Source organism: Neolamprologus brichardi, chromosome 20, assembly GCF_056152115.1.
Source record: "Neolamprologus brichardi isolate AB-2024 chromosome 20, ASM5615211v1, whole genome shotgun sequence".
NCBI classification, from domain to species: domain Eukaryota; kingdom Metazoa; phylum Chordata; class Actinopteri; order Cichliformes; family Cichlidae; genus Neolamprologus; species Neolamprologus brichardi.
The window spans coordinates 6,560,404-6,576,838 of record NC_142123.1 but is presented as its reverse complement, the minus strand read 5'-3'; the positions used below and the strand labels follow the sequence as shown (position 1 = coordinate 6,576,838).

Here is a 16,435-nt window from a genome sequence, read left to right as displayed (position 1 = left end):
TATTGATGTTTGTGGTGATTATGTTCCGTTCTTTAGCATGTGGTTAATAATTGGCAGGACTATCTTGTAGTCATTACTATAAAATCCATGACTAAATGTGAAAATTGTCTTGCTTGAACAAAATGACATAGGAAGTTGTGTTCACATGCTTAATAAATGTTTAGTTTAAGCTGTTTCCTCATTGCATGACCAAGAAACCACACAGGACTCTGGATTATCCACTGTATGTTTTTTTTATTTGATCACTTATCTACCTGCTAAGTTTGACAAAAGCCCGTCCATAGCTTAGTATGAGGTCATCACCTGGACAAAAAAAAAGAAAAAGAAAAGAAAAAAAAGAGTTAAGAGGATGTTTAAAATTGCTCCTGAAAAAGACATGGATCAGTTTCCATGTTCCTAGCTACTGCGCAGTTGAAGGTCAAATTAAAATTAAGATTGGAGTATGGAGCATTTTATAATTTGTGTAATAATTGGCACAAACAAGTGACAGATCATCTTTCTGTTGTAGTTTTGTCTTTTAAAAAAGTATCTTGTGTACTGTGAGATATTTTGAACAAAGGTTTTTTATACTTACATTGTTGATCCAGGATGTGTAGGCGCTGACCTTGGTGAAGACAGAGGGCTTCTTGTAGTAGTTACAGCCTGCACTTGAGCCAAAGCTCACAATTCCATTGACATCCCAGGAGCCATCAGAATTCTGGCAGTTCAGGGGACCGCCAGAGTCTCCCTAAAAGGCAAATGTGGTCATAGAAAGATGCTCTTGAGGCTAGGACATATTTTCTGATTTAAACAGCGACAAATACTTCAAAGCTGGTGAAACAAACAAAATTTGACTCACGTTGCAGCTAGACACAACACCATCTCCACCAGCACAGATCATGTTTGTGGTGACCAGATTGCCCCACCAGTCAGACCTGGAACAGGTGCTGTAATCAACAACAGGAAGAAGAGCCTGCTGCATGATGTCAGCGATAGGGCCTCCAGCTTTAGAGGAGAAAGACAACGCATTCAGATTCAGGGGCTAGAGTCAAGATCGCGAGATTCATGGCCAGCACAGTTTGAGAACTACGTTGACAAGACACAGTTTTGATTTAGTTGCAGATTTAAAAACTGCATAAAAAAATCCAAACTATTTTGATTTTTATGATGCGAGAGGTCTTTTGTGATACTTTAAAATGTGTATTTTGGGGAATTTTTGTCACTGTAAGCCAGTGACAAGAAGCAACTCACAAGAGAAAATTATCCACAGGAAAACATATTAAAACTTATAAAACACTGAAGACGGGGCTTTGGAGCTTTAAGTGAGCAGCCTTTATAGTTAGTTGAACTTTTATATAGTTACTATAATAGAACTTACTCCACAGACGTCCCCAGCCAGTGACATAGCAGGGAGCACCATTAGGCTGGGTCTCACCAGAGGTAGGAAGACAGGCAGGCGAGATGGCATTAGTGATTTGAACAGGTGATGACAGTTTGATCAGGGCAATGTCATTGCTAGGGTGTGGATAGAAATGTCATACTTAGAGAGTGCTAGCAAGCAGCGATAGCATGAATTAAGTATTTGAAACATAATAACATAGTTTCCAGCCCACAACAGTGTACTGTGGGCTAAATGGCCCACCGAATGTTGTAAGAGTCCCAGTTAGGATGGACAACAATAACAGAAGGGCTGATGGCGATGGAGCCAGACTCATTGGCGGTGTCCAGACTGTGTTTTCCCAGGTAAACTCTGTAGGTGTAACTGCTGCTTGGCCAAACACAAAAACAAAAAGAAAAGTTATGCATTTTTGATATATAAGTTATATACGGCAATATATAACACCCTGCGATCTCTACAGTATGCCTGGTTCTGTGCCATATGTGTGCACTCCATTTTAGATGTCTTCCTTTTTTCTTTTTCTTTTTTTTTTTGCCATACCCAATGCAGTGAGCAGCAGTGAGGACCCACTCATTGGAGATCAGAGTACCACCACAGGTGTGATAGAAGTTGTTGCCACTCTTGTACTGCAGAGAGATCTGAGGACAACAAATAACAGCACAGCACAATGAGTTTTAACGGTAAATGGCCTGTATTTGTATAGCACTTTTCTAGTCCCTAAGGACCCCAAAGCGCTTTACACAACCTGTCATCCACCCATCCATCCACACACTGGTGATGGCAAGCTACATTGTAGCCACAGCCGCCCTGGGGCGCACTGACAGAGGCAAGGCTGCCGGACACTGGCGCCACCGGGCCCTCTGACCACCACCAGTAGGCAACAGGTGAAGTGTCTTGCCCAAGGACACAACGACCGAGACTGTCCAAGCCGGGGCTCGAACCGGCAACCTTCCGATTACAAGATGAACTCCCAACTCTTGAGCCACGATCGCCCCAGGTGTATGTATACCTGCCAGGGCCAGCTGTGTGGACGGACATCTTCTCCACCAACCACTCTGGTGAGAATGGGGGGATAGGTGGGGGTGCCGCACCCGTAGGCTAAGAGGAAACAGTGGAAAGTAGGATGATTTCTGATGCTCCACGAGAATCAGAAGTGTTACAGCATGTTCACATTTATTTGCCAACACATAACATAATCGTCAAAGACGTATTTGCTTACCGCCGACGACAAACAAAGCCAAGAAAATGAACATCATTGTGACTCTCTTCAGTAGAAGTTTAGAGGCACTTGCTACCGCTTATATAGTGAGTCGGCAGGCAGAAATCGCATGTTGCAACATTTCCCTCAGCACAGCAGGTGAAATTTTGGTAGGAAAAACAAATCAACCTTGGAGATAAGTAACCACAGATATCCCCAAATAAACCTTATCTCCCCGTCTCTACCTCTGTGTGAACCATGCACATGCCTGCTGAATTGGTCACGTCTTTTAAATTTCATACAAGAGAGTCTGAAGCTTGGGTATTAAACAAGTCAGTCCTGTATTTTAACATCAAAGAAAAAATTTATTTTCCATTTTCACACTTAGGTCCATAAATTCTGCCCATAACTACTGGAATAGCACTAGCTCCACATCTAAACCATGCCAAATGGGACCAAATAGAATAATATAAACTGTGCAAGCAATTTCCTAGTTGAAACTCTTGCTTAAATATCTATAATATTATATAATGATTGACAAGTCAAGGGTTTTACAAAAATATTGTAGACATTTTTATACATGGTGCCCCAATCACAGCAGGTCAAAAGTAATTGGATAATTCACTGATAAGCAGTTTTGTGGTGAAACTAGGCTTTTTTTGCCCTCACTATTTTTTGGCAAATTCACCAGATAAAAGTTCTGGAGTACACTTTAATTATTCAACCTGCATTATGGTTGCGAATTACTATAACCTTCAATATGTTGTCCAGAGAGATGTAAGTGTAAGTAAAGGAGCTCGGGATTAGGCTGAAAATCCAAAATAAGCCCATCAGAAGGACAGCAAAAACTTTAGAAGTGGCCAAATCAACAATCCAGTATATTCTTCAAAAGAACGAATGTCCTGGCCAGCTCAGCAACATCAAAAGCCCTGAAAAACCACAGAATTCACAGTTGTACAGGGTTATACTCTCTGCTCAGTTTCAGCCAAATATTCCAATACCGATCAGAGGCACAAGTGCAAATTCTGTGTCACTGTCCAAAAACTAACTGAACTTTTACAAGGGAAGTAGTATGTCAGTGCTACACTAATAATAATGTATTAGTTCATTAGACAGCTGTGTCATTCTGTGTTTTGTTTTTCTTCCTCCACCTACATGAGAGTGCAGCATTTCAAAGGAAATCAGAATAGTGGGCGTTGCAGTAAATATGCAGTCAGGTTCTTTGTGTCTTTGTGTGAACTGCAGCATGTGGTGATAAAGTAAAAAACCCTCAAATCCACTGATACGTTTAAAAAAAAAAACCATAAAAAATGCTGAACTCCAAAATACTTTGTCCCGTTCACTTAGCTCCACCCAAGCATCAAGGCTTGTCAGAGGCTAAGTTTCCAAGGATTTCTGTTGCGTAACAGTGTGAAAGGTATAAAAATGTCACAGGTTGAATGGAATCTGTGGAGATACAGCCAAGATGAAGTTTCTGGTGCTTGCTCTGTTTGTCGCAGGAGGTAAGGAGCTTTTCAAACACTGCACACAAAAATCTCTTTTTGCAGCTGTCTCTTCAGTTGGTATTTTCTACAAAATTTCACGCAGGTAAACAATGCGCATTTTTTAAAAATCTTTGTCTCATATGTCCCCTCAGCCTACGGGTGTGGGCTGCCTACCATCCCCCCTGTAATATCTCGGGTGGTTGGAGGACATGATGTCAAGCCTCACAGCTGGCCCTGGCAGGTAAAAACTCAAAACTTTATTCAGAAAAATCTGAATATCATCAACATAAAATGTATTCTGTTAAAGATAGGCAGACTTTATTTACTGCTAGACTGGTAAAGACTGGTATGAAAAGTTTTTGAGGCAATTTTAAGCATTATTGGAGGATCTTTAAAAAAAAGGTTTACAGTGGTTACAGTACAGTAAATTAAAAGACATAGGAGGATATGGTTTTTAAAAAACTGAAATGCTGCTACAGTTTGGGGGATTTTCGATTATCCAGAGAAATGACCAAGTAACAACAAACACTTTGCAAACTCCCACAAGGGCGAAAAGATTGCAACCAGCGTAACAAGCAGCACTCTCATAAAGCACAAACTCAAGCTCAAACATAGCAAAGAGGTAATTCACTGTACTCTTATGTATGTTTTAGGTTTCCCTGCAGTACAACAGCGCGGGTAACTGGAGACACACCTGTGGAGGCACTCTGATCTCTGACCAGTGGGTCCTCACTGCTGCACATTGTATCAGGTATAAGAACCAAGGGTTTTAATCATGCATGGAATTACTAACAATCACAGAAACAAATTTTTTTGCTTACACATATCAGCATTATAATCTGCTCTGTCACCTTGCAGCTCCAGCAGGGAGTACAGAGTGGCACTGGGAAAGCACAACCTGTTAGAGACAGAGGATGGCTCTGTGCTCGTCGGCACCTCTAACATCATTGTGCATGAGGACTGGAACTCCTTTTTTATTCGGTAACATTTCACCGCTACTACTAAGAATTTACCTGTGAGACTTGAATATCAAAAAGATCATGTGCGTTATGTGCATTTCTAATTGTGGGCTGAGTATTTGGTTAAATACAATGTTTAATCATTTCTTGCCCAGTAATGACATCGCCCTGATCAAGCTCGAGTCCTCCGTTAACTTCTCTGATACCGTCATGGCTTCTTGTCTTCCCGAGGCCGAATTTGTGCTCCCCAATAATGAATCCTGCTACATCACTGGGTGGGGTCGCCTGTTCAGTGAGTGCCCTTTTTTTTTTTTAAGAGAAGCTTTCTTTAATTCTATCCATCCCTTCAAAGCTTCTCAAATAATCATTACCTGACACAACTTGTTATGTAAACTGTCTCTTTCTCTTTTTTTCCCCCTTGAAGGGAAGACTATACGGATGTTTTTGATAAGTTGATTTTTCTTAGTCAGTTCCTAGTATACAGCATCATCTTAGCATGTTTTTACTTTTTAAATGAAATCTATACACACATACTTTTACTAACTAACATGATGCATTTTTGGTTGTTTAGTGCTTCGTTTTTCTGGAATAAAGAATCATATTTCTGTTATTAATTTGGATAGCACAGTGGGGAATGGAAGTAAGGGCATACTTGGTGTCTTAACCACTAAGTCACCAGGGAACCCAGTCAAAGAAGAGTCAAAAATCCTTTCAGGATCATTCTGCAGACTAATCCATTATAACTATTTTACAATTAAACAGGGATGAGCAATTATTTTTTTACAAGGGGCCACATGAAAAACTGGAACTGTTGTGGAGGGCCCCGACAATAAGCTTATAAAGAAATAAAAAACAGTATTAAATAGAACTGAGTTCCACCCTTTGGCCCCTGGATTCTTTTGTTTGAGATTTTTGTCTGAGATGAACTACGTCTTTGTTGTCCACACAGCCGGAGGTCCCATTGCTGACATCCTGCAGCAGGCTCTCCTGCCAGTGGTGGACTACCCAACCTGCAGTAAGCCTGACTGGTGGGGTTCTCAGGTGAAGGAAACTATGGTCTGTGCGGGTGGAGATGGAGTTGTGGCTGGCTGCAATGTGAGTCTAAAATAATGATTTTCTAATCGCATAAAGTAACACTGTAAGAGTCACACTTTCACACATCAGCTAACTTCAGTTAAACTCAACTTTCCTAAAAGTTCAGAGTGTGCCACACAGACTGTGGAATTAACTCAGTCACACGTTTCCACATGCTGTGAATGAAGGGACACTTGGCACAACATTTAGCCACAAATAAAAGCTAGTGACTAGCAAGTGCAACTCTCATTCATTTTTAAGCAAAGCTATCATATTTACCAGTCAAAGATTCTCAAATATAAATACTGGCTATTTTGCCTTTGCATTAAAATGAATTAACTGTGGGTTCTGCAAAAGCCAGCAACACAAAACAAGGTGTTATTATAAAGTTATTACTTTTTTATTAATTTTAAGGAAAAGAAAATTAGATTAATGTTCGAAAATTGTATTATATTATTCCCAGTGATGTCACAACCATCTCTACTAAGCTGCATTTTTGTGAGCGACATAAAATGTAAAAGAATCTCTGTAATGTGTGATAAGCAATCAGAAAATTGTGGGCACGTCTAAGAAATAACTGCTGAATGTGGAATTCGCACACTGATCACACTGATTCTCCCACCTGACTCAGGGAGACTCTGGCGGTCCTCTGAACTGTATGAACGCTGCTGGAGTCTGGGAGGTTCACGGTATTGTCAGCTTTGGCTCTGGGCTCAGCTGCAACTACCCCAAGAAGCCCACTGTCTTTACCCGAGTCAGCTCTTACATCGACTGGATCAGCTCTGTAAGTGTCCATACGTTTGTGCATCATTTCAATGCTGCTAATACCATTATTTTACTTTAAGTCTAACATTTCTCTATTATCTCTTTCACAGAAAATGGTGACCTATTGAGAGAACAGCTTTGTGGGATGAAAACCACTTTGTGCAAATTCTGAAATAAAGAATATATATCAAACAATTTTGTTTTGAAAAGTTGCATAATTTTTTGTTCTACCATCTCTGCTTTATTGTAATTTTAGCAGTTTTCTAAAAATAGAAATAGCAATAAAGTATAACAGAACCTTGCTGAAGGAGTCTGCATATTCTATTTGTTTTATTCTGAAAAATACTTCAGCTATTATGTTTGATCAGTGATACTTGGGTAGTAAAATAGTTTCCACTTTTCAGTGTCCTAGAACACTGATGGGAACTTCTTATCAACAACCACTTGTCCTGTACTCAAGTTTCCAGTATTTGTTTGACTTTCTGCATTGCTGACCCAGTTTCCTAGGAAACAAGAGGGAAGTTGCATGCATACAGTCTGAGTGCAAGACCGTTTTAAGCACAAGACAAAGTATACACAACAGTTGATTCTGTTCATCTGGATGTAGTGTTTTCAGTGGGAGAAACGTTTCGTCGCTCATCCAAATGACTTCTTCAGTCTGAGCTGACTGCAGGTTTTGATATTAATGATCAAGGAACTGACCTCCCAGCCCAGTTCCTTCAGTGCTGCTAGTTTCTGTCATTATGCAAATATGCTGTTTATAAGATTGGATAAACCTGCGGTCAGCTGAGACTGAAGAAGTTTCGTCATGACTTGGATGGACCCTACAGATCTCTGTAACGTGAAGCAGGCAGCTAATTATTAATCTCCCGGGTCATTCATGATCACATATAAACGAAATAAACATTGTGTCATGGCACAGGCTGGACTGAGATGTTTAATAATTAATCAAGACCCAGAACTATAAAAAGTCAGAACATGAGTCATGTCTTAAACTGCCCTCATATTCAAACACCCTTTCTATGAGTGTATTTACTGAAAATGATCAGTACCAGGAAACACAGCTAACCCTATCGCTCTCAGTCGAGTGCTGTGGTTTCTGACCTCTGCTTGAGGTGGTTGGTGGCAGAGAGGTAAGAATATGTTCACCCTCACAGCCTCACAGAGAACAGCATGACTTATACATGTTATTCATTTATTACTACAGGTATAAAATATGATGCCTTACCTAAGCTCTCACTCCAGCCAGACAGTAGTGGACACTTTAGCCAAATCCATGGAGGGGACTCTCATGTCCCCTCTCTTGTTCCTTTGGACAGCACACTGCAAGTTCAAATCAAAATCAGATGAACGCTGGCTGTGTAACTAAAACTACAATAAAACACGTTTTTTTAAAAGCTCTCAAGCATAAAGTGGAAAATGTGGGTGTATTTATTATGGAAAATATGTTTATTAGGTGTTTCAATAAACAAATCGTTAAATTATCTATCTGTGGCAGCTTTAACTTTTCAGCATGGGCTTTTAGCACTGATTTATGAGCCAAATTAAAGTACAGTGTCAGTGCCAGTACTCCACCATGAACAAAATACGACAAGTTTAGATTTTTCTGTTAGTAGTCAGGACCTCTGAGCACATTAACAGGATAGCTTCTCTAGCATCGGCAAGGATATCTGTCACCAGCAGCATACAGTAAAGTCTGAACTTCACAAAACAGAGAATATGCAGTCAGAAAATAGCTTACTAAAAGGACGAGATCTCAAAGATATAAGCTTGAGAGCCAATTAAAATTGTTTAGCCACCCAAACAACCATGCATTAACCCCACGCAAGTGCAGTCACCATCAGTTTAATTGCAGTTTTCTCTTTTCTTAAAAACATATTAACCCCCAAATATTTCATACTCAATTAAAACTATCAGCACAAAGGCAAAGGAAGAAGTGCAGTGACTTATGTCCCCATATGTCTATGTGCTGTGCTAAAAAGATATGAAGTTAGAAGGCTGAGCAGTTCGGCCTTGTGCCACAAGGTGGGGTAGCAAGCCAGTGTGGCAAGCAGCCTGCCCTGAGTCCAAACTGGAAGACATGCCAGTGCATCTGGAAAGCAGCCATCATCGCCACCAACACAAACCCCCAGAAAGAAACTGCACTCTGCTGTAAAGAAAAGAAACGATAAGACAGAAGTAAAACAGCAGCAAACACAGCCTAATTGTCTAATTGTTGATTCAATGACTCTAGGACTATCCACTTGCCACGAAGCTCATTATGTGGCACAGCTACAATTGATTTAGAAGTACCATTTAACCTAACAAAAGAAACAAGCTCCAGCCGAAAAAGAAAATTTGAACCCAGGACCATTTTGCACTAAAGTGATAATGCTAGCAATTTCAACAACCTGGATCTCAGCTCAAATAAAGCATGTTTTTAATGTTTTTTACAACTAGACTGCACATCCAAAATAATAAGAATAATAAAAATATTAATAATAATACACTAAAATGTTCTGGTTAATCACTGCCACCTGATAGTGAACATTTTAGTTACATTTTGCAAAGTGTGATCACAAAAAGCACCTTTAAAAGAAGACTATTTATGACTTAGAAATCCAGCATGTGCTTTGTGGGGTGTTGTTTATGAAAGACGGGCATGCTTGATTTGTTATAAGTAAAGGTTTTTGCATATCATTGTGATTGTACCTACTCTAGCACAAATTGTGATATCTGAATGAAAGGGTTGCTTGCATTGCTCTTATCAGTCAAAAACATAGAAGCCCCCTCAGACAAAGCCTTGATTCTTGATTCTTGAGTTAACCTTGTTCTCCCTGCAGCTGCAGGCTCTCCATGCTGTGGTGAACTTCGGCTCTGGCGAGGGCTACAGTGTCTTTTAGAAGCCAGCTCCTTTTAGCCAAGTGAGCTCATGAGCTCATCAACAACATGATGAACAGCTTCCTATTGTGATTACTTTACACACATTAACAATGCGACACTGAGCTGACAAAAGCACTGCCTCACAAATCCAGGAAGGGTGTTTCATTCTAAACTAAACTCACGAGTACTCTTGATTAGGTTTGGCAGTATTAAGAAGGACTTTGATTTCTGATGTGGTTTTTGTCAGTAAAATTAAACCATTGTGTGTCAGAATAAATGTCAAATATATAATCGTGTCCTTGAAATTTGGCAACATAATTACACCTTGCTAGTGCCAGTTTGGACCTCCTTTCGCCTTCAGAACTTCCATTATTCTTTGTGGCATAGATTCAACAAGGTGCTGGAAACATTCCTCAGAGACTTTGGTCCATATTTAGCATGATAGTGTCACAGTGCTGCAGATTTGTTGGCTACACATCCATGAGATGAATCTGTCATTCCACCGCATGTCAAAGGTACTATATCTGGTGTCTGTGGATGATGTGGAGATGCTCTCTGAATACTCTGTTCCCTCTCTATAAGCTTGAAGCAGTCTGGCCATTCTCCTCTGACCTCGATGCCGCTCACTGGATATTTTCTCTCTTTCAGACAATTCTCGGTAAACCTCAGAGATTACTCTGTGGGAAAATTCCAGTAGATCAGCAGTTTCTGAAATACTCGGACCAGCCCATCTGGCACCAGCAGCCATGCCACGTTCAAGTCACTTAAATCAAGTTTCTTTCCCATTCTGATGTTCCGTTTGAACTCCAGCAGGTTGTCTTGACTATGTCTACATATCAAATGCACAACTGCTACCATGCCACTGGCTGATTAAATATATGTACGAACAAGCAAATGATGTGTATGCAGTGCCGTGAGTGTATAAGTTAAGTATAAGGGAGAAAATAGGAATTTTATGTATTCAACAGATTATGTCAGTCAGCATAAATGCACAAAGATATAGTTACAGAACACCAATTAACAAACAATTATTTATTCATTTTTTTATAAAATATTAATGTGATAAATTTGTTCAGTCTTCAGAAAAAACTCGTTATCAAAAAAACTAAACAAAAGCAAAAAAAAAAAATACAAATTATCATAGAAATGCATGGTTTCACAGTGTATCTACAATAAAAAAAAACACAAAAACAAAAACAATCAAGCAATAAAAAAAAAAAAAAAAGAAAAAAATGCAATAAATGAAACTGACAACATTTTTTTTCCAGGAACTCATCTATATACAAGTATAAAAATCAGTTATGTAGTTAATTGGTCATTAGCAAATGAGGTACAATGTTCATGTCTGCAGCACAGAAGGTGGGTTAAAAAAACAAAACAAAACAAAACAAAAAAAAAAAAAAAAAACTGTAGATGAATTGCAATAACTGATCTCTAGTGACATGATAACTGTGCAGTATACTGTATAGTCAGTTGGTATCCTTATGCATTTATCAGAAACAATATAAAACTGGATAATGAAGAGTCTAATTGAAAATGTCACTTTCCTTACAAAAAAAAAAGTGAGCTGTGCAACTTCACAATATTAGTAACACTTAATGCAATTAATAAGTCATACAATTAAGCTTCAGCTGTCTGTCACGAAGAAGAAATCAAAGTGTTTATACAGCTGCTGACCAAACCATTCCCAACGCATCGGCGTGTCTTCTATTTCGGCACTTTTGCTGCACACTTTTAAGCGAAGGCAAGTATACGAGTCGAGCTGCGATCAGCAAACAAGTGAGAATAGCTGGTGTTATGTTGGCACAGCTGCACACAGTCACAGAGTCTTTCTGTTTCCGTGTAGAACGCAAACAAAAACAAGCCCAGAGAAGCAGACTACACAGCTGCCTTCACAACTCGCCGTTCACCATGGCTACAGGCAAAAGCTCTCAACTATTCACATGTTCCATCAGTTTGCCTCAAACACTCCCTACTGTGTTTGCTGTTAGAGCATTGCAACGCTACGTTAAAAGAGCAACACTAGAGCTGAATCGAGTTCAACCAATGTGAATGAGATGTTTTAGGAAGTGCTTTTCTGAGTAGAAGGTGTTTAAACTGCACTTTACTGCATACAGCTGAAGGGCAAACTTGCAATTAGCTGCCGCTGTCAAAAGACTCCATAAAACGAGAAACTTTGAGTTTCCCGGAAAATTTCTTCTTCCTAGAAAGTCTCTTCTCTTGAACCATCATGACTTTAATGCCGGCAAATCCTGCTGCTTTAGTGTAAACATGAGTTTTAACGATTACGACCTCCCAAGGGTTAAATTGGACCAGGGCCTTGTGCTCTTCCCCGTCACCAGACATCCTCCCATCCTCATCCTCTTCCTAAAACACATTTGGCCAGTTTACGCCTGAAACACCCATGGCTGTACCTTAGCAAACAGTTTAGTCCAACCTGTATGCCAGCTGCACTGTACATGACTGGTTACGCTTGAGAAGTTGTTAGACAAGCACATTTTTTATTTAGTTATTTTTTAAATGGTTCCTCTTCTCATCAAAATTCTTCTTAATACAGTTCAATAACTCAGTAAATGATACTAAAATCCAGCAATGCACTGATTTTGGACTATTTCACAGTTGGTAAAAGAAAAAAGCAAAGAACAACCAACCTGGATAACTTAAAAAGTCAAACAGTATCCTTCAGCAAGCCTGTTTCACCTGCCTTGGGTGAAGCAAACCTGCAGAGAGTTTCTTTCAAAAGAGCCTTTCAAAAGAGAAAACTAGAATTTCTATTTTGGGGGAAATAAACATACTACCATGGAACCATAACCAAAGATTCAACAAGGGATGCTTGAAATGCAGCAGACAGACGCTAATAAAGCTTTGTTTCATGTTGGTTCAGTAGCAAAGCTTCCGAATGAGTATCGTTGAGTAGATGCCTCACTTTAAAATGTGTAAAGAAACCCCCAGTACCAGGTTTCAGCTTTTTGAGGCAGAGTAAAACAGAAGCCATCATTACAAATGTAGAGAGACTGGATCTACAAAGCTCTGCAGACCCTCACACACGCCAATTAAGACACATCGAAATTCATTTGATCCTAACCTCGAGAGGAAACGAGACGAGAGACCTCGTTTCTATGCAGCCTGATTCAGGTCAAGCCACCAAAGTGCATACAATACTCAGGCGCTGTGGAGCTTACAATTGGTAAACTACAGGCGGTGCTAATCCTAAGGATTCCAAGTCCTAAATGGTAGCTATATCTATTCAAATTCTCAAAACTTCACCCCACCCCCCTCTCTGTGTCTTAGGCTCTCTTTCACCATCGACTCACCCATACAGTCAGTGTACAGTGGAGGCCAGTAACATAAAGGTAATTTATTAACAGAAACCTACAATAATATTAAAAAAAACAAAACATGCATGTGCAGTTTCCTCAATCCAATGTGCCACAGTCTGATAAAGATGTGTCACAGTAAGCGAGGATGCAACAAGTATGTCCTTTACTGCCTATATCCACTTCAGAGATCCAAAGTTTTCTTCCGTTCAGTGCTTTGGATTTCTTTGGCATGATGATTACTGTTGAACAGAGACTGTATTTTAATGCCACTGGCCACATTCTTCAACAAGCCATATTCCAGGTCTTGGCTTGCAAAGGCTGATCAAAATCCACAGAAGATGATCGAAATTCCACCAAATCGTTCCAAACATTATCAGCTCCATCTTAAAGCGGCGGCACTTTATCCTCATACTGCGGTGGCGGGGTGAGTGGTTCAATACTGAATCCAGCTGTGGGCTGAGAGTTATCAATGTTTTTCATGTGCAGCTTCTCCGATTTAATCCTGCGGATACTGATAGGGAGAAGCTTAAGGTTATTTTTCCCAGGTCTATGGTTTGATGCAGAAACAGCAGCAGGAGGAGCACTCGAATCCACGGCAGGCTGAGATCTGCTAACTGTGCCCTCTGACCCCTCGTTCTCGTACTGCACACCATCCACTTGCACCAGGTCGTCATAGGAAGGCAGCTGGGAGACGCTCGGGCGAAGGCTGCTCTGAGTGACCGGGTACTGGCCACTGCATACCGCCTCCTCGTAGGTGGGCACCGCATAACGCTGGGCTTGCTGCTCAGCACTGTAAACATTTATGGAAATGCAAGAATAGAAATGGTACACTTTAATTACACATACTATTTAAATGCATACACATTATAATCACACAATGACTGGTCCTGCACTAGTGTTGACTCACATGCGTGGGAGATGATATAGCTTATATCAGGGTTGACAAAGTGATTGCCCTGATGTCTAACCCTGAGATTTACACTGCTGAAAAAGAACTTCAGCTATCGTGAGAATAAATGTTGCTGCCTTTAAAGAAATTCTTGAGCAGGCAATAAAAACCACAAGCAGATCTTTCTCACATGTTTTCAGTTTAAAAAAAAAAAAAAACTCTCTGGGAGCGTGCTGAATACAAATAACTGAATTTCAGATTCTCTTAATAGACACAAAAAAATGAAGAAGTCATCTTGGAAAAAATGCCCTAATTTTTAAAAGAAGTCAAAAAGTGATTTAGTCAATCATGATACTCACGTTTCCCTTTGCTCCTGGTCCCTTCCTGGTGCTCCGCTGTGGTTCTGGGCCTCCCGGAGTTGTTGCTCCCTCCGTTTGTTTCTCATTCCCAGACATAATGACAGCAGGAGCATAGCCACTCCGCAGCCCGTCAAGACGAAGGCCACAGAAGACGCTTTATTTTTCCTGCCTTCACCTGCCGAGTCGCCGCCGCTGCTGCTATTGCCAAGTGGTGTTGCAGGTACCACACTCCACACAATCATCACAATACCAAGGGCGATAAGCCCAACCCCCAAAGCACACAGGGCATACTGGGAACCGGAGTTTCCATTGATTTCGCCGCTGGTGTTGTTGTTGCTGGTGTTGTTGTTACTGCTACGAGCCTGTTCGTGGCCAAGAGTGCCTGGTGGTCCCCCCACAGTGGAACGCATCTTGACAGTCCCTAGATTTCAGTCGGAGCAGCTGCAGACGAAGTCAGAAACTGTAGAGAGAAAGATACAAGGGGGTGGACACAGAATGAAAATCCCGAGAGACATAGAATATGTCAGAGAACAGAAGAGAAACAGAAACACATTTAAAGTTTCTAATGTGGAAATAGTTTGTTTAAAAAGTGGCTGTCTGTGAGGTTGCGTTTCAGTAACATCAGTAGATGAAGTCTCTAAAGGATATTGACTATGTTTTCCAAAAGTTAAAAGCAGAGTCTTGCAGAGGTAAAGTGTGAAGAAAAAAGCCAAAAAAAAAAAACCCAAACAAACCTGATCCGTCGTGCTGAAAAGGCAACTGATACAAACAGAATTTCTTTCCTAAAATTGCATCCAGACTCAAAGGGATTTTTCTGTTGTTGGACAACTTTTATACTTGGAGAGGTAAAAAATGTGAGGCACGTCAGCATTCAGCACGCTGCACATATTAGCTGCCAGACAGAGATACGCAAAGTTAGGCAGGGCTATTTGTCCTGATTGCTTTGGCCTTTGCACAGCTACAAAAAGGTCATTTTCCTAATCAATAGTGGCACACAGTATGGGAGGAGGGGGGTGGACAGCATGGATTAAACCTGCCAGGGACAAGAGGCTTGCACTCCAGCTTTAAAAACTGTTAGCCTCATTTAGGGAGATGGTCAAATTCAGATCAAAGTGTTGACCCACAAGTAAGTAATAAGGTTATAGATTGCACTCCTGAACCTAAATTATTAATTATATATGACAATATATATATATGCATTTATAGTAAGGAGATCAGCATCGTGAGGGTTTAATTCATAGCCTCACCTTACGCCAAAATAGTTGAATATAATGGAAATTTGGCAGTGACCTAAAAAAGAAAAATCTGACATGTAAAGGAGCTGATCATCATAATTTCTGGACATATTAAGTTCCTCACCAGCTCTGAACACGCCGTTAATGTGTTCCTGAGGATGAATTACGAGCCTCCAAAACTCCTCTAGTTGTAGTAGCAGGAAGCCTAACTCAACTCTGGATAGTTAGAGCTCTCCTTAATAAATAAGCGTCATTTCTCAAGGTATTACCGAACATGTTACTTCTGCCCAGAGATTTGTTCTTTATATGCATCCATTTTTCAAAGAAACCCACAGAACATGAAATTCACTGAAGCAAGATTCCATCAATGCCACTTCCAGTAGGTGTGCTGAATGGGAAAATTTTTTTTACAGCAGACTCACAAAGTCACTTATGTCACATCATAAGGAGCTACACTACAAAATAAATTAAATAAATAAATAAATCTGTACAACATCATCATCCCGTAATTTACATAGAAATATACAGGGTTTCTGTGTCAACCTACTTTTTTTTAATAATCCAATTATAATAAATAAGCAGTTTTGTGTTCATATTTAAAACCATAACCAAACATTAAATCAAACACTGCCCTACAAATTAAAATAATTCTCTGAAGCGCAGTGAGCATGACCAATAAGCACACTTGCACATGTGCTGCATGATTTTATTTCGCATGCTTTAGAAAGTGCAGGACGACTACTAGGGACTGTAAATAAATTAGGACAAAAGCGCAAAAGAAATGACCTCGAACCACTCAGGAATGTCATCGCGAAATACCCATACTATGGATCCGTCCATGGATACAATAATAACAGTCTGTCTGGTTGGTAAACGTGCCCAGACCTGCTGCACTCTAAAGTAGCCAATTAA

General features: G+C 40.2%; 3 protein-coding genes across 3 annotated transcripts; 1 reads left to right on the top strand and 2 right to left on the bottom strand.

Annotated features, from left to right (window-relative positions):
* Positions 1 to 214: 214 nt before the first annotated feature.
* On the bottom strand, positions 215 to 2,687 carry LOC102795158 (chymotrypsin-like elastase family member 2A). Its single transcript, XM_087834464.1, has 8 exons — positions 2,598 to 2,687; positions 2,388 to 2,476; positions 1,919 to 2,016; positions 1,622 to 1,744; positions 1,358 to 1,494; positions 839 to 984; positions 575 to 727; positions 215 to 303 (listed from the first exon to the last, which is right to left on the bottom strand). The coding sequence occupies exons 1-8, from the start codon at positions 2,632 to 2,634 to the stop codon at positions 286 to 288; spliced, it is 801 nt and encodes a 266-aa protein (XP_087690590.1). The 5' UTR covers positions 2,635 to 2,687; the 3' UTR covers positions 215 to 285.
* A 1,341-nt stretch (positions 2,688 to 4,028) lies between these two features.
* Positions 4,029 to 7,053, top strand: ela2l (elastase 2 like). Its single transcript, XM_006785480.2, has 8 exons — positions 4,029 to 4,078; positions 4,213 to 4,301; positions 4,714 to 4,811; positions 4,919 to 5,041; positions 5,175 to 5,311; positions 5,969 to 6,114; positions 6,725 to 6,877; positions 6,969 to 7,053. The coding sequence occupies exons 1-8, from the start codon at positions 4,042 to 4,044 to the stop codon at positions 6,984 to 6,986; spliced, it is 801 nt and encodes a 266-aa protein (XP_006785543.1). The 5' UTR covers positions 4,029 to 4,041; the 3' UTR covers positions 6,987 to 7,053.
* Positions 7,054 to 13,213: 6,160 nt separating this feature from the next.
* tmem51a (transmembrane protein 51a) lies at positions 13,214 to 14,744 on the bottom strand. The gene is made up of 2 exons (XM_006785721.2): positions 14,289 to 14,744; positions 13,214 to 13,830 (listed from the first exon to the last, which is right to left on the bottom strand). The coding sequence occupies exons 1-2, from the start codon at positions 14,696 to 14,698 to the stop codon at positions 13,425 to 13,427; spliced, it is 816 nt and encodes a 271-aa protein (XP_006785784.2). The 5' UTR covers positions 14,699 to 14,744; the 3' UTR covers positions 13,214 to 13,424.
* Positions 14,745 to 16,435: the final 1,691 nt, after the last annotated feature.

Coding starts and splice junctions, on each gene's coding strand:
- ela2l (XM_006785480.2), top strand. CDS start 4,042: ATGAAGTTTCTGGTGCTTGCTCTGTTTGTCGCAGGAG. Junction 4,079..4,212: donor TGCTCTGTTTGTCGCAGGAG/GTAAGGAGCTTT, acceptor ATGTCCCCTCAG/CCTACGGGTGTGGGCTGCCT. Junction 5,312..5,968: donor TGGGTGGGGTCGCCTGTTCA/GTGAGTGCCCTT, acceptor TTGTCCACACAG/CCGGAGGTCCCATTGCTGAC.
- LOC102795158 (XM_087834464.1), bottom strand. CDS start 2,634: ATGATGTTCATTTTCTTGGCTTTGTTTGTCGTCGGCG. Junction 2,017..2,387: donor CACACAGCTGGCCCTGGCAG/GTATACATACAC, acceptor TGTTGTCCTCAG/ATCTCTCTGCAGTACAAGAG. Junction 985..1,357: donor TGGCTGGGGACGTCTGTGGA/GTAAGTTCTATT, acceptor TCTCCTCTAAAG/CTGGAGGCCCTATCGCTGAC.
- tmem51a (XM_006785721.2), bottom strand. CDS start 14,698: ATGCGTTCCACTGTGGGGGGACCACCAGGCACTCTTGGCCACGAACAG. Junction 13,831..14,288: donor GACCAGGAGCAAAGGGAAAC/GTGAGTATCATG, acceptor AAATGTTTACAG/TGCTGAGCAGCAAGCCCAGC.